This window comes from Peromyscus eremicus, chromosome 3 (genome assembly GCF_949786415.1).
Source record: "Peromyscus eremicus chromosome 3, PerEre_H2_v1, whole genome shotgun sequence".
Classification (NCBI taxonomy): domain Eukaryota; kingdom Metazoa; phylum Chordata; class Mammalia; order Rodentia; family Cricetidae; genus Peromyscus; species Peromyscus eremicus.
In genome coordinates this window covers 109,243,547-109,258,935 of record NC_081418.1, presented here as the reverse complement: position 1 = coordinate 109,258,935, position 15,389 = coordinate 109,243,547, and the positions used below count along the sequence as shown (strand labels likewise).

Genomic DNA, 15,389 nt, shown 5'->3' with positions numbered 1-15,389 from the left:
TCCCAGCGATGGGTCTGAATAAGTAACAATTGCTACAGTTCAGGTTCAACAGATAAAAGGGAGGAAGAAAGAGCAACAGACAGTTCCTAGGCCTTTAAACATTGCACTTTCAAGTGCTGAGGACTCTGTACTTAACAGGGAAGGCCTTGGGTGCATTATTTCTGTACATGCTAATCCTTACAAGCTCATATACCACCCCCCGCAACTTTAAATTTGAAGTTCCTCTATTCCAGCTTACTGTTGTAAGACTACATGGTACAGTACTGCCATTTACACACACCACACATTTAAAGATGTGAAGGTGCAGGGAATATTTGTTCACCCACGCTTAAACATGACTCCTAACAAAAACACTCTTGTTAATCAAGCCCCAGAACCCCAGTTTTCCCTGGGATCTTGAAGAACGAAGAAATAAAAGAATGGAAAAGTGATGAATTTGAGTTCATCAAACTTTCAGAGCAACAGAATTGCAGATGTCTTCCAATTTACTGTTACTGGTGTTTAAGACTTCTCATTCTAGCAAGGATGGAACAAATATTAACTCAATAGTATGTTACTGACAACCAAGTGAAATTATGCCTTAATAATGCTTGCATCATGTGTATGCTGCAGTAACCATGCTGTGACTTGGAGAGGGGAAATTATCTCAGGAAAAAACACCAAAAAAAAAATAATAATAATAATACAGAAAAATCTGCAAAGCTTAAAAAATGAATTTGCAGAGATAAAAAATATTCAAATATTTCCACTTAAAATTGTCTAAATTTTTAGCCTGCAAGTTATTTGTATTTTCTAAGTAAAATTTCCTACCCAGTGAACACACACACACACACACACACTCCTCCCAGCCCTCCTGAGGTCTCTCTGTTCACCCCCCTCTCTCACAATGGTATGCTCTGCATTTGATCGTAAACTGGAGGTGCCAAGCTGTGACAGCTTCTTCAGCTCCACGGCCATTTGCTCCAGCCCAGGGTAGGCATGTGTTCAGTGATGGTCTCCTCTTCCACCCACAGGGGCAAATTGAAGTAGACAGTGAAACCATCTTCAAGTTGGCAGCCCTGGTGTTGCAGGTAAGAATTCACTCACCATTCTAACCAGCTCCCTTTTGTTTCTTGGTGTCTAGCTTAACTGCCTGCAACTCTGAAACTCTTGCCAGGCCAGAACCCGATGGATTTTTCAAACCACTAAACGGTTTATCAGTGAAAGCTGTGACCTGCTGAATTCTGTTTTCAGATCATTTGCATGAACTAGCATGTGATAATGTTTCTCAAAGACATGAAGAAGTTTAGACCGCACCAAGGAAAGATTTAAGCCCGTATTCCTGGAAAAAGGACTCCCAGTTACTTGAACTTGGGAGGCAACAGTTGTTAGAACAGCTGTAATTTTCATTTAAATTTAGCAACTTTTGTACACGTTTTCCTGAGGTTGTGTAAAGAACCCTTTAATTCTTAAAGGCGCTGGCAGCTGAAAAACAAAGTCAGTTCCTGTACTTGTTTAAAAAGTAAAAAGAAAGCAAATAATGTGTGTTGACTTACCTGGGTCATAGTCTAAAAAGTGCATCCCATCTAAAAAATCCGGCACTGCAGTGCAAGAGTATTTATCCTGTGGTCTTAGAAATGCAATAGAGAAATGATTATCTGTGCTTCATATATACATATGAAGAATATATATATATTATATATATAATATACATATAAGTCACTTCTGTTAATGTTAAGACACATCTCATGTATACTCGTATTTTCTTATCAATAGTGACCATGTGGGTAGTGCTCCTTAAGTACCTTTCTTAACAAGAAGCTCTGGGTTTTGTGAGAGGGAAAATAACCAAGAATAAATCATTCATTGAGCTTAGCATAAATACATATTGATCATGTCTTTATTTTTATTTCAGGAGAGCAAGGGAGATTATACCAGGTAATGATTCCTTTTCTGATCTTACTATGTAGAACGAGGTTCCCCAGTTGTGAAATGAGTTATTTTAAATAATAATGGATGCAAAATGAAAAGAGAGGGGATCGGAGGCTGGAGCCTCAGATCTCCTCTTCCTTCACATAGAGACCTATTCTTTTGTGAATGACTGGAAGAATGAAACTTTCTCACAATTTTTAAGGGCAAAGTGACAGAGAATTATAATCAGAAGCCCTCCAAAGTTCTAGTAGTGTACCACATCAGTTATTGAGATGAAGAAATCCACGAAAAGCTTTGTTAAATTGTGCTTTTTTTAAAAGTATATAATGATGCTGTGTGTAAGGGGTTCTAACGTATGCAGACACAGATTAAATCCATCAGCTGCTTAGTTAAGGGATTAATAGGGGCTTTCTTTTGCAGCTGCCCTGAAGGGGCCTCACCCTTCATACACTTGACCTAGCTGCTGTATTGTTGCCACACAGACACTGGGGCTAAGTTCCTCGCTGGCCACATCAGCAAAGATTGTTTGTGTGAATTCACTCTCACCGGTGCAGCGGTCCTAGGTAGAAAATCAGACATTGTCAAAGCTGGAGGGGAGCCTCTGATGGGAAGCAGTGCCCAGGTCAATGACCCACTGAAAGTCTGGTCTCTGCCACGCTAGCATTCCACTTCTGTAAACTTCACCCAGAGATTATTTACAGATCGCCTGGTACTCATTCCCAGCCAAGACTTTGAATAACATGCTCAGTAATGGACTGATAAAATAATGCCTTCCAAGCTTGACAGCTTCCTGTCCTTGAGGAATAATCCACTCTCCTGAGTGATAGAGTAGGGGTTTCCACTTAACACCCCATCATTCAGTTACTCACCACTCCCTCTCATTGAGAGCATTTGATGTGTGTGTGTGTGTATGTGTATATGTATGTTTATGTGTATTGTTGTATATTCATTATACATGGGGACTGATTCCACAGCATTTCACAGCACTAAATCTCCCTCATCTTGTCTTTATGCCCCTATTTCTAATCCCATTAATCTTCTCAATCTCTCCTACTTTCATATGTACATACACTCATACATGTATATGACTTTGTGTATCCATAAAGTCTGTGGTTGTATAGGGCAGTTATGAAGTCAGTTTATGATGGCTTAGGCTCTGTCATGTGGATCGCCTACTCTCCCTTCCCCACTCCTGACTCTGTGGGATCTGAGCAGGTGTCAGACACCCTAAGCCTCAGTTTTCTCAGGAGTCAAGGGCAGCCTAGCCTATAGAACTGCTGTGAATGAAATTTGGGAAGGTCGCTGGGGCAATGTCTACAGTCGTCAGCTCTGACTACACCTCAAATGTTACAGTGGTTACTGTCCCTTTACTCGGCGTCAAAATTCTGTGTGGTGTCATGACTACTTCTGAGAAGAGTTGTGGAATAAAGGTGGGTCCGTGAAAGTTGTAACAACGTGTTCAGGGACAAAAAGGGAAAGATTTGTCTCACCAACTTTCCTTGGTGAGAGCCCAGGACCTGACAGAGAAGAAGGCTGCCAGGGACTCACCCGGAGGGATGTGGATAGTTCAGCTTCGGATGGCACAGTTGCTCTAGCTGACTTTGCTCCAACCAAGTCTTATCCAGTCCTTCCTTATGTCCAGCTGGTTTCCAGCAGTTTCCTTGAGGAGCCCTAGGCTGAAGATAGGTCACACACTGTCGTGAAATTATCCGCCTCTGCCGAACAGTAGAGAGAACAGGGAACTGAGGCTTGCACAAAGTCAGTGTCACCCCAAATGAGGCTGCGTTTCCTCATCTGTGAGTTGGGGTCTGGAGGAAGTTAGTGGTGTGGAAGAACTATGAATGACAAAGACATTAATTATTGAGAGCAAGGGTGGAAGACTAAGAAGCCCGAGCAGCTGTCGCTGAAGGTGACGGTGGACCAGAATCCATTACCACCCAGCCCTGTCTAATCTCCTCCTGGTGGGCAGTGTGTGGTCTTCTGCCGAACATTTTTATAGAACTAATCATGTAGAAAAATCAGCCAAAATAAAGTACAACCAGCGGATGTCATCATGGTTAGAGCAAAGACTATAGAGGCAAATGGACTCTGCCATGGACTGCCTGTGTAATCTAGAAAAAAATTACTTACCTCTCTGAGTCTTAGTTTCCTGGTGTGTAAAATGGGACTTCTAATTGTCGTAAATAGGCCGTAGGTTGGTGGGAGGATTGAATTCCTACTTGCGAGATGCCTAGGGCTGTTCCTGTAGTCATTGCTTTAATATACCATCAGAATTTAGCTGTTGCTTGCTGGTCCTGTTTCTGTTGTTAGACAGCGAGCGTCTCGTGTGGCCTAAGCTTGCCTGAAACTCACTGTATAGCCATAGATGACCTTGACCTTCTGATCCTCCTGTCTCCCCTTCTCCATTGCTGGGATTGCAGGCATGGCCATCATATCTGCCTAGTCGTCCATCAAACTGATGGACATATGTACCATTCCCCTGATACACCTGTGAGTTGTCGCTTAGATTTTAGCTGCTGTAAACAATGCCAGGGGCGGGGGTGGGGGTGGGGGGACGGACGGACATCTGTGTATGTCTGAAATTATTTGTGTTTTTTTAAGACTACAAACTTTACTTATTTATTTATTTATTTTACATTCATGTTTTTATAGGGGGATGTCACAGCTCACATGTTGTCATCAAGCTTGGTGGCATTCATGCTTGAACCATTTCCCCCCTTGGTTAATAGCTCTCAGGCATCCAGAGGAGTTCCTTTCCCATGGGAAACAGTCATTTTTATAACACCACCATAAACTGGGAATATTCCCTCCCCATTTGAAGGTAGGTGTTAAGCATACCCTTGTTCTGACCCCTGCAGTGAGGTGAAAATTGAAGTCACTCACTCTCCACTTACAAACCGAAGCGTCCCACCACTTAGTTACTCGGTAATGGCTAGGCTTTCAGGCTCTTAAAAACAGAGCCAAACAAAACCCCTTTGCCTTTAGGAACTCACTTGTGGCTGGCAGCTCAGAGATAAAGCCTGGCTGGGTCAGCTTGCAGGAATTCTGCCTCTGTTTGCCTGTGTTGTGTTACCAAAGCGCTTGCTATCTTTACAGTGTAAGGACTGACTTAGAAGTTCAGAGCCGTTAGCCAATGGAGGCCAGCACCCCACTGCTAATGCACGCTCTGAGAGCAGGGTTTCCTCCTGTTTGCGATCAGGTTAACTTAAGTACTTACTCTAAAGGATCCCTGGCAGGAAGCGAAATAAGAAGGGTGGTGTGTGTTATTTTTAAAGGCGTTCTGGAAGAAGAGTTTGAGCAAAGCCTGTTTGGGGGCAAAATAACATGGGGACTAGAAGGAGGAAGAAGAGCAAGCAGCAGAGGTGCGTGGTGTGGAGAAGTGGTTGGCACGCCAGGTTAGGGTGTTTGTATGCAGCGGGAAACTCAGGTTTCGGAGGTAAACAACAGTGACCACGCACAGGCTCTTTATGTCAGTTTAAGAAAGCAACAGCAACCAGACAGCTCGCAGAGGTCAGGAGCTGTTCTGAGGGCCTGAGTGAGCCAAGGGGTATTAGTGATGCTCCAGAGCTTTGGAATTTAACCATTTGGTTCCACATCCCTTGATGGATATAGTAGCTGCCCTGTCTGAAACTCCGTTTATCTTAATATTGAATATGTAACAGCAGCCTGCTGCGGCTGCTGTATTATTACCTCCACCCTCCTTGCAACCCTGTGAAAATGGCATTATTGCTGTCCCACTTCACAGGTAAGGCCACCAAGCTTTGGAGTCCTGGACAAGTCAACTGTGTTGCAGGTTTCCTTGAATCTCAAAGAAAACACAAACTTACTAGCATAGTTAAGATGTAAATTGACACTGAAACTGACAGAATTGAACACATCTGTCTTATCTAGGACAGGGCTTTAATGAAGCAATAAGATCTCATGGCGGCTGGAGAGATGGCTCAGTGGTTACAAGCACTTGCTGCTCTTCCAGAGGACCTGGGTGCAATTCTCAGCACCCACATGGCCGCTAACAACAGTTTGTAACTCAGGTCCCAGGTGATCTAACACCCTCTCTGGCTTCCATGGGTATTGGAGTCATGTGGCATACAGACATCCATGCAGGCAAAACACCCATATGTGTAAAATAAAATCTTCCATCTCAAACTTTTTAACATAAGAACTGATGGTGTATGGAAAGAAATTCAGCATACCCACAGACAGAGAGGAGTGTGTTTCTTCATGATGTTTGCTTAAAGTTAAACACAGGGGCTGGATGGAGATGTCACCCTTTGGTAACATGCAGGAAGCCCTGTGTTCCATCCCCAGAACTGAATAAAACTGGCCTGTTAGTGCATTCTTGGGAGGTAGAAGCAGGAGGGTCAGAAGGTCAAGATCATCCTGGACTACATGGTTAATTTGAGGCCAGCATGGGCTACATGAGGCCCTGGCTCAAAAAACCAAAAGTTAAACCAAGTTTCCCGTATTTTCTCCAAGTTTTCAGTCTACTCATATATACTGAGTTCTCCAAGAAGGGCCACACCAGCAGTGTTTAATGTCTGAACAACATGCTGTGGGCTTCATATCACTAGCCACAGTCCTGTGGGGCATCAGGGACTTTGCGTTTTATAGTTTATACATTCTGTACCTCAAAATACCTTAAACATCTGAAGGATGAGATGCAAAGACAACAGAAGCCTGAGTAGGTCAATCCTGTTCTCTTGACCTATTGAGACTTTCTCTCCAGGAGAGTGGACCAGGCCAGGGCACTCACGACAACTATGTGAGCCTGGAGTGAAGCTCAGTATGGTGTTGACAGTAGCTGTCACAGACATTGACCAGTCAATCTTCCTTACCAGTAGAGAGTGGTGGACAGGAACTGCGTATATCCTCAGAGGCAAGCCATCCCTGGAGCTAAGGGTGACATGGTAGGGAAGGCATCTTGCATTCCTGCTGATACATGTCTGCATGTCTTTTGGTGTGGTTCTGGAAACACAGAGTCATAGCAGGAGCTGTAACATAACCCAGTGCTGCCAGCTGCACCGATGTGGCTACCACAGCTAATCCACCTGTCGATGGTGCGATCTGGATGGGCCGAGTCACCCGAGGCAGGAGGAAGTGACAAGGCTCCCAGGCCTCAGGTTGATTGTCCGTAATCTCCATTTCTCTCGCAGAAGGTTCCAGATTCCGACTTTCCGTTCTTTGGGAGAAACGAGCACTTGTGTAAACTCTTATTCTCCTGCCTCTGGTTTCCTAGCTCTGGATTTTAAGAATATGGGTCAGCCCTGTTAACCGCATTCTCCATGTGCAGCCAATCTCTGAGACTTCCTCATTACACACATTGAAATTTCATAACTATTAAATAAGTAGCTCCCCAGAGCCCCTGTTGACTGTGGTTCCTCCTGCTCCTATCAATATGGCGAGAGCTAAAATATTTTTATTCAAAATATTTACAGACTTTTGTGTTAACCTGCTTTTCAGCCTAAACAGTTCTTATAGATTTTATTTTTCCTGCCAGCTATTAAGAGTTGACAGTTCAAAGCAGACATGACAAGCGTCCTCAGCAAGCTGGATAATGGTTGGGAAAATCTCTCATCACATTTTCATTCTTAATCGAAATTCTTTAGACTTAAAAAAAAAAAAAAAGTTGAGAGTTGACCCTAGTCAAGCCTGCAACCTTTCAAGTTTGGCCACAGAAGGAAAGGCAATGACAACGGAGTTCTAGCTGACCGACAGAGCTTTCTAGAACACTAGCAGATATCCTTCGTCAGGATGAGTCTTTGATAGAGGTTTGAGAGAGGAAGAATGTGACACCAGCAAACGTATGTGACTGTGATGTTGAAAGAGGAATGTCCAGGTCATCTCCCACCAATTCTCAAACTGCTTCCAGCACAGAGGTGGCAGGTCATTTGTCATTTCCTTCCCCCCTGTAGTTTATTACAGACCCTTAGGGTTACCAGATTTAGCAGACAGAAACCTAGAAGGCCAAGTTCAACTGGAATGTCATTAAACTAACAAATAATATCCAAAGTATCTATTCTGGCAACTCTAACTCGATTGTTTACTGAGCATTCTCCTCAATGACAATAATAATTCCCAGGCCAATAACACAACGGTAAAGGTACTTGCCATCAAAGTGATAACCCGAGTTTAATCCCTGGGGTCCAAGTAGTGGAAGGAGAGAACTGACTCCTGCAAGTTGTCTTCTGACCTCCGCACCCTTGCCGTGGCAGGTGTGCCCACACCCCCCAAAGACACAAAATAAATACATGAATGTAATCTAAGACTAAGCATAATGATAATGGTTCACCTACCAGCCTGCTCCGAAGGTGAAGATAGAATAAAGTGTTTGCTAGGGTCTTATTTGGAGCACTGTGACAGGAAAGGAAGGCAAACATTTACTGAGCACAAGCTGGTGCCATCCTAACATCTATTACAATATTCTCCAGAACAGCATGAACATGTCACCATCCCTCCTTTTAAAGTAAATTTGGAAGCTGGGGCATGGTGACACATGCCTTAACCCCAGTACTCAAGAGGCAGAGATAGGAGGATTGCTATGAGTTCAAAGCCAGCCTGATCTACATCGTGAATTCTGGGCTAGCCAGGGCAGCAAAGTGAGATTTTTGTCTCTAATAATAATGATGATAATAATAATTTGGAAACTTGGGCTTACAAAGGTTAATTTACTTTAAAAGGTGTAAGGCTGGCAGGTTCAGCACCATGTCTGTCTTCATGACGTGACACTTCCCGTCATGATGATAACAGACTAAGTTTTTAACTGTAAGCCAGCCCCAATTAAATGTTTTCCTCTATAAGAGTTGTCATGGTGTCTCCTCACAGCAGTAAAAACCCTAACTAAGACACTAGGCGAGCACTCTACCAACTGAGCCTCATCCCTAGCCCTAAACCCAGTTCTAAATCCCAAACCTTATTGATGCAAATAACAGGTGTAAGGCTGGCAGGTTGGTCGTTTGGTCTTTTTTCAAGGTATCCCTTAGTTGCTTTTGAGTCTGTGCTGGTGGAACAGGGGGTGACAGGAATGCACCTCAAGCCTCAGTTTACTTATCAGCAAATTAGAAATACCACCTATACCTTGGGTTGGTATGAAGACAAAATAAGTTCACATAAACACAATGGTGAGCATTCCTTGAGGAACGAAATGCCCAGGGTTGGAATCCTTTAGAGAGGATGATTGGATTTTTCTTTTTTAATTGTTCTGTGGAGGCAGAGATGAGAGATCCTAGGAAGCTGGAGACCAGAGGCAGCCTAAGACTAAATGCTCACACCTGAAGCCCCATGAAGGGGTTTTTCTTATGGTGATAAAAGGGGAACCTAGCTTCAGCAGAGGTGCACACAGGTCTACTTAATTCTTTCTTGCTTTGTACTCTGCAAATAGCTACAACCTGATTTGGCTTAACGTATGACCTGGAAGTGACTAAAAGGGGTTGGGAGGGAACTCCAAGAACAGTGAAACTCTACAACTTAGGAGAGGAGGAGGGACCCCATCTGTGCAGTCACTGGACTTTTCCCAGCCCCTCCCGGCCTCACCTTCCCCTCTTTGGAACTCTCTGTTCCTCTTCTCTCCTGTGGCTGAGCTCCAAGTCTCCAAGATCAAACTCTTTGGTCTCAAACCTGTTACTAGTTACCACCCAGCCTTGGCAAACCTTGAAACATGGCTGGGCCTCTTTCCTATGGTCCAGGTAAGTGAACAGAACTCACTGGGGCAGGACCTGGACCCAGTGAGTTCTGTTCACTTACCTGGCTGATTGGAACTGTGCTCTTTACATTTTTGGCCCATACAGGTAGAAGATGAAGGCAGTGCATTATCTTAGCTGATACGAAATTGACTCAAATCTATAAAAATTGTTTTTAAAAAATGGCTACAATAAATAATCAGAAATGGTACCAGGTTGTGATGGCACAAGGCCTTCAACCCCAGTACTAGGAAGGCACAGGCAGGCAGATCTCTGTGAGTTCAAGGCTAGCCTAGTCTACATAGTACATTCCAGGATAGCCAGGGCTATGTAGGGAGATCTTGGTCTCAAAAACCAAACAAACAAAATGGCATTAAGATCTGGGAATACAGCTTAGTGTTATAATGCAGCCTATGGCATACAAGGTCCTGGGGTCTGTCCCTGGTTGGGGTGAGGGGAAGGGAAGGGCCCTATATTTTCAGGCTAAGGATATAGCTTAGTTGGTAGAGTGATGGCCTGGCATCCTTGAAGCTCTGGGTTCTCTTCCCCAGCACCCCATAAACTGGATCTAGTGACATAAGCCTGTAATCCCAATACCTGGGAGGTAGAGGCAAGAAGTTGAAACGTTCAAGGTCACCCTTGGCTGTGTAGAAAGTTGTCTGCCCTTGTACAGGATTGACTTCGAATGAACTTGCTTCCTACAGTCTTCATCCTATCCCAGGTCTAGGTTCCCAGACCGGAAACAGATAGGTCATGGGGTTAGGACCATTACAGTGCGTACTTTTGGTATGTGTCAGTATAAAAGCTGGGCGTCAGGGATATTTTGTGTGGTCTGATGAGCTTCTGTGAGAAGTCTGACTTCTGGGCTTGGCTGAGTTTACACTGTTTTAAGATCACATTGAAGATAGCCATGACCTGGTATTGTCATATATTTAAAACATTTTTAAAAAAAAACCTGAATTTGGAGCTGGGCATAATTATACATGCATGTATTCCTAGCACTTGGGAGATGGAGGCAGGAGGATCAGGAATTCAAGGCCAGCCTCAGCTACATGGTGGGTTCTAGGCCCTATCCCTTCTCCCCCCCCCAAAAAAAAGAGCAAAAATTGACTGAATTTGGTATATTTTGATATTAAAAGACATGCAGTCTGTAGTTTGGTTTGATTTGGTTGAAGAAATGCCGAGTGAGAGAAGGTAAGACATTAAGTCTTGTTACCTGTACTGAAATCCTTCATGCAGATAGTCCGGTTTAAGTTAATCCTGCTTAATCTAGTTTTAAAAGCAGGCTGTCACCACCCAAGAAACACACATTCTGATGGAATTCAACTAGGGCCACCAGAATAAGGAAATCTGAAGCCTCATGCTAAAAGAGGTCTGTCTTCCCCTTGCCAATGCTGTCCCTTCCTGGTTTTCTGTCCCCTCCTGTAGGACCCTGGGAGAGGTGACAGCAAGTGTCTAAAGCATGTGCATGGAATTACAGCTACATCATCCTTATTGCGAGTTTGTTACTTCACCTCTTAAGTTTCAGTTTTCCTATCTGTGAAATGGGGATGATAATGTTCACAACACGACCTCAGACCAAGGGTTTGATCCAAGCTTTGCCACCCTATGACTATGGGCTGTTGTTCTCCAGGACTGCCTTAGGAGATTGAGTGATGCCATCATGCTGTGTCCCTGCTAGGTCACCCAGAACTTCCTGAAATTGCCCTCCTGTGGTGGGCATTCAAAAGCCTGGGTCAGCCCTCCTGGTCTTTTCTCTCATTTCAGATAGGTGTTTCCTGACACTGCCCATATAACCTGTTTTGTGTTGTGTTTATTCTACAACACCGACTCCTAACCCACTCAATAGGTACAGATTGCCAGCCTTTGTGATTTAGCAGGTCTTGAATGGAGCCTGGGAACCTGAATTTTTATTTGTTTGTTTGTTTGTTTGAGACAGAGTCCCACATAAGTCAGCTAAGGCCCTGACTCACCTTGTAGCCGAAATGGCTTTGAATTTTTGATTTTCCTGTCTCTGTCTCCAAAGTGTTGAGATTGCAGGTGTGTACCACCACATCTGGTTCATGCATTATTGGGAATGGAACCCAGAACCTCGTGCATGCTAGACAAGCATTCTTCCAACTGAGCCACATCTCCATACCCAGAACCTGAAAATATGACAGGTCCGAGATGCTTGTGTTATGTCCTGATAAAACTACAGCAAGTTAAAAATACAAGTCTGGGCTGGAAAGATGTTAAGAACACTTTTCTGTTCTTGCAGAGGATCAGGTTTGGCTCCCAGCACCCACATCATACTTTACAACCATCCGTAACTCCAATGCCAGGGGATCCAAAGCCCTTTTCTGCATTTCTCAGCCACCAGGCAAGCACGTAGTGCACAGACAGACAAATCACTCATACATGTAAAATAAAAATATCAAAATCTTGTTGTTGTTGTTGTTTTTTTTCCCGAGACAGGGTTTCTCTGTGTACTTTTGCGCCTTTCCTGGAATTCACTCTGTAGACCAGGCTGGCCTCGAACTCACAAAGATCCACCTGCCTCTAAAAATATCAAAATCTTAAAAAAAAAAAAAAAAGTAAAAATACTTCTCAAAATTTTTGTGTTTTGTTTTTCTGAGACAGGCTCTCACTACGTAGCATGTGCTGGCCTTGATCTTACAATCCTCCTGCCCCAGCTTCCAGAGTACTGGTATTTCAGGAGTATGCTACTCTGTCCATTTATAATTGCATTTAGTACACCTAACCTTCTGAGTGTCATAGGCTAGCAACCCAGTACTGGTTGTTTACTGTGCCAGCTCCATAGCTGAGTAGGACCCACAGCTTGCCACTGCTGCCCAGCAGCATGAGACAGGAGCCGACCTAGCCAGGGAAAAGGTCAACACTGAACATCTAAATCATGCTTTCACACCATGCCAAATTGAAAACTTGTGAGTTGGTCTTGTGTCAGGGATTGTGTGTGTTGTGTGTTTGGCACATTTACCACCCTTTTCTCTAGGAACTAGTAAATGGATATATGAGAAGGTCTGGGGCTGTGGCTCAGTTGGTAGAGTGCTTGCCTGGCATCTGCAAAAATCTAGGCTTGATTTCTGAACTCCCGAAACAGGCTGAGGTGGGTCATGCCTGTCATGCCAGGAATGGGAGGAGAGAGAGAGAGAGAGAGAGAGAGAGAGAGAGAGAGAGAGAGAGAGAGAGAGAGAGTCAAGACTAAATGAGGCAGGATAATAAGCTAAATTTACTGCTGAAGGCCAAATTCCACAGATTACTGAAAGAAATGGGGATTTATTTATTTACTTATCTTGCGGGGTTGGGAATCAAGCCCAAGGCCTCATACATGCTAGACAAGCATATGAACCCTGGGCCACATCCTCACCCATGACACAGGATTTTATACAAGGGACGGCGTTCTGTCTGCCCAAGAGGAAACTGGAGTGGACCCTTTGGCGTTCAACCCCCTGCCCAGTGTCCATCCATACCTGCCTAGCAGTTAAGGAACTGTGTCTCTAAGGAGTAGCCAAGGCCCTTGTAATAATCGCACCATTCTGTAAGGTTATCCTTACACACTGGCTCCAGCGAGGACAGTGTTTGGATTGGCCAGACATAAAAGTAGACTTTTCTAACTGTCAGGGTTATTAAACCTCTCCCATTTGTTTATGAGAGCTGGAAACCTGGTAGGGGTGGCATAGGGTTTTCGCACATACAGAGAAGAAGGGGACCCCTCAGCACATCGTCTGCCAGGCCATGCCAAGGCCTGGAAGGCATTGGGTACCAGTTCCGTTCTCCAGCAGCACATCTTTGTGTGGACCACAGGATTAAATAGAAGTCCCAGGTGGATGACTCTGCTCCATCCCTGGAGGCCTGCTTGCAACCCTTCCGTTCATTTCTGATAGTTAGGATAGATGGTACACTTAGAGGCAACAGGCCTCAGACTAGAGTGTTTGCACACACACTCTGTGTGTGTGTGTGTGTGTGTGTGTGTGTGTGTGTGTGTGCTCCTTTAGATAAGGTCTAGCTCATGCTGGCTTAGAATTTGAGGTCCTCCTCTCTCAGGTTCCCAAGTTCTGGGATTCTAGGCATGTGTTCTCATAGGAAGCTCAACCAGGTAATTTAACTGTAGTTTATTTTACATCCACATATACATTTTGAACTATGTTTGGGTGTCAGTGTCAAAAGAGGTTCATTCCCAAGTGAACTTTTTTAAAGGATTCATTGTTTTTTATTTCTGTGTGTGTGTATTTGCATGTGGTTTTTATTTCTGTGTATGTGTACCTGCCCTAGTGTATGTTCATATATGAGTGTGGGTATCTGTCCACAGGATCCAGAAGAGGGCACTGGATCCCCTCGAGCTGGAGTTACAGTTGTGAGCCCCTCAACATGGGTGCTGGGAACTGAGCTCCGGTCCTCTAGAAGAGCAGGAATCCTTCTGAATCACTGAGCCACCTCACCAGCCCCTCAGATTAACTTTGGAAGAGTTACTTCTTTGTTACATGAAGTTTCTGCAGGCATTCCTGCTTGGTCCCTGAATTTAAACTTGTCCCTTTTTATGCACCTTGGCTTTGGGTTTCAAGGGCTATGGCACTGATAAGGTAAAATGTGGGGTCTGGGCTTTGCTTTGTTTTCTATTTTATTTGTGGGGGACAGGGTTTCATGTGTCCTGGGATGGCTTCATGGACTATATCACTCGGGATGACCTTGAACTTCTGCGCCTCCTGCTTCTGCTGCGGGTCTCATGTGCCATGCTAGAGATTAAACCCAGGACTTCATGCATGTTAGGCAAGCGCTCTACCAAGTGAGCTATGTGCCCAGCCCAGTTTTGTTTTCTTTCAACTGCCCTAGAAACCCGGGTTTCCCCCACACCAGGTACAAACAGCAATGATTGTTTTGTGCTAACAAGCGCAGTGTGTTAATTGCCGGCACTCCCTTCCAGGCCAGCCTCTGATGGCAGGTGGCTGAGAGCAAGCTTGCAATTTGCCACAAGCAGGTGCTCACAGTTGCTGGGGTGGCTCTTTCCTACACACCACACGTGTACTTCAGCCCATGCAGAGGGTGGCTTTGGTTTTCCCAGCCTTGTGGCTTCCTTGAAAAGGATTGGGGATGTCACATTCCAATCGGGGCTTTCTGGGGTCAATGAGGAAAAACATACAGCTCAGGAAAAGAAGCTGGGAATTTGCAGAGAAATCATTACTTGAATGATGGATTCATCGGGGAGTCAGAACAGCTCCCTTCGGGAATATAGAAAGAGAATGCCGGAATGCCTAAGGGCAGGACTCAGGCTGGTCAACCAAATAAAATGTAAGCCTGTCCTTAAAAAAAAAAATTAATCACATTTTATTTATTTTATGTTCACGTTTGTGGGTACATAGAACACATATGCCACATTACACTTATGGAGGTCAGAGGAAAGTTTCTTGGAGTTCTCCACCATATAGGTCTAGGCATCTAACTCAGACCATCCGGCTTGGCAGCAGGCCCCTTTGACAGCTGAGGCATCTTGTGGACCTGCCAGCCTGTTCTTTCAACTCCCCTGAAATGACAGAGAAAAACCTGTTGGTGTGATCACTGAGAGACAAGGAATGTAGTCGCTCTTTGGGCTTTCTGTCTGACTGGGACCTTGAGAAAGCAGTACCTCATGACAGTTCTGGTCAAGTGCATCTCTGTAATCACATATCCATCGCCATCAGGGTCAGGAATGTCTAGCCAGGGTGAGCGGATTTATTGCTAGTGAAAGGCAGAGACATCCCCAGGAGGTCTCCTCACCTCCCCAGCTGCTCTCAAGCCCTCTGTCTGCACTCGGGGGTTGATCCA

At 44.5% G+C, this 15,389-nt stretch overlaps 1 protein-coding gene across 1 annotated transcript in view; it reads left to right on the top strand.

Annotated features, from left to right (window-relative positions):
* Frmd4b (FERM domain containing 4B) overlaps window positions 1–15,389 on the top strand; it is a 125,826-nt gene that overhangs the window by 60,189 nt on the left and 50,248 nt on the right. Inside the window, exons 5-6 of the mRNA XM_059258268.1 lie at window positions 1,014–1,070; window positions 1,895–1,917. Of these exons, the coding sequence (XP_059114251.1) occupies window positions 1,014–1,070; window positions 1,895–1,917 (80 nt within the window). The remainder of the gene's footprint in view (window positions 1–1,013; window positions 1,071–1,894; window positions 1,918–15,389) is intronic.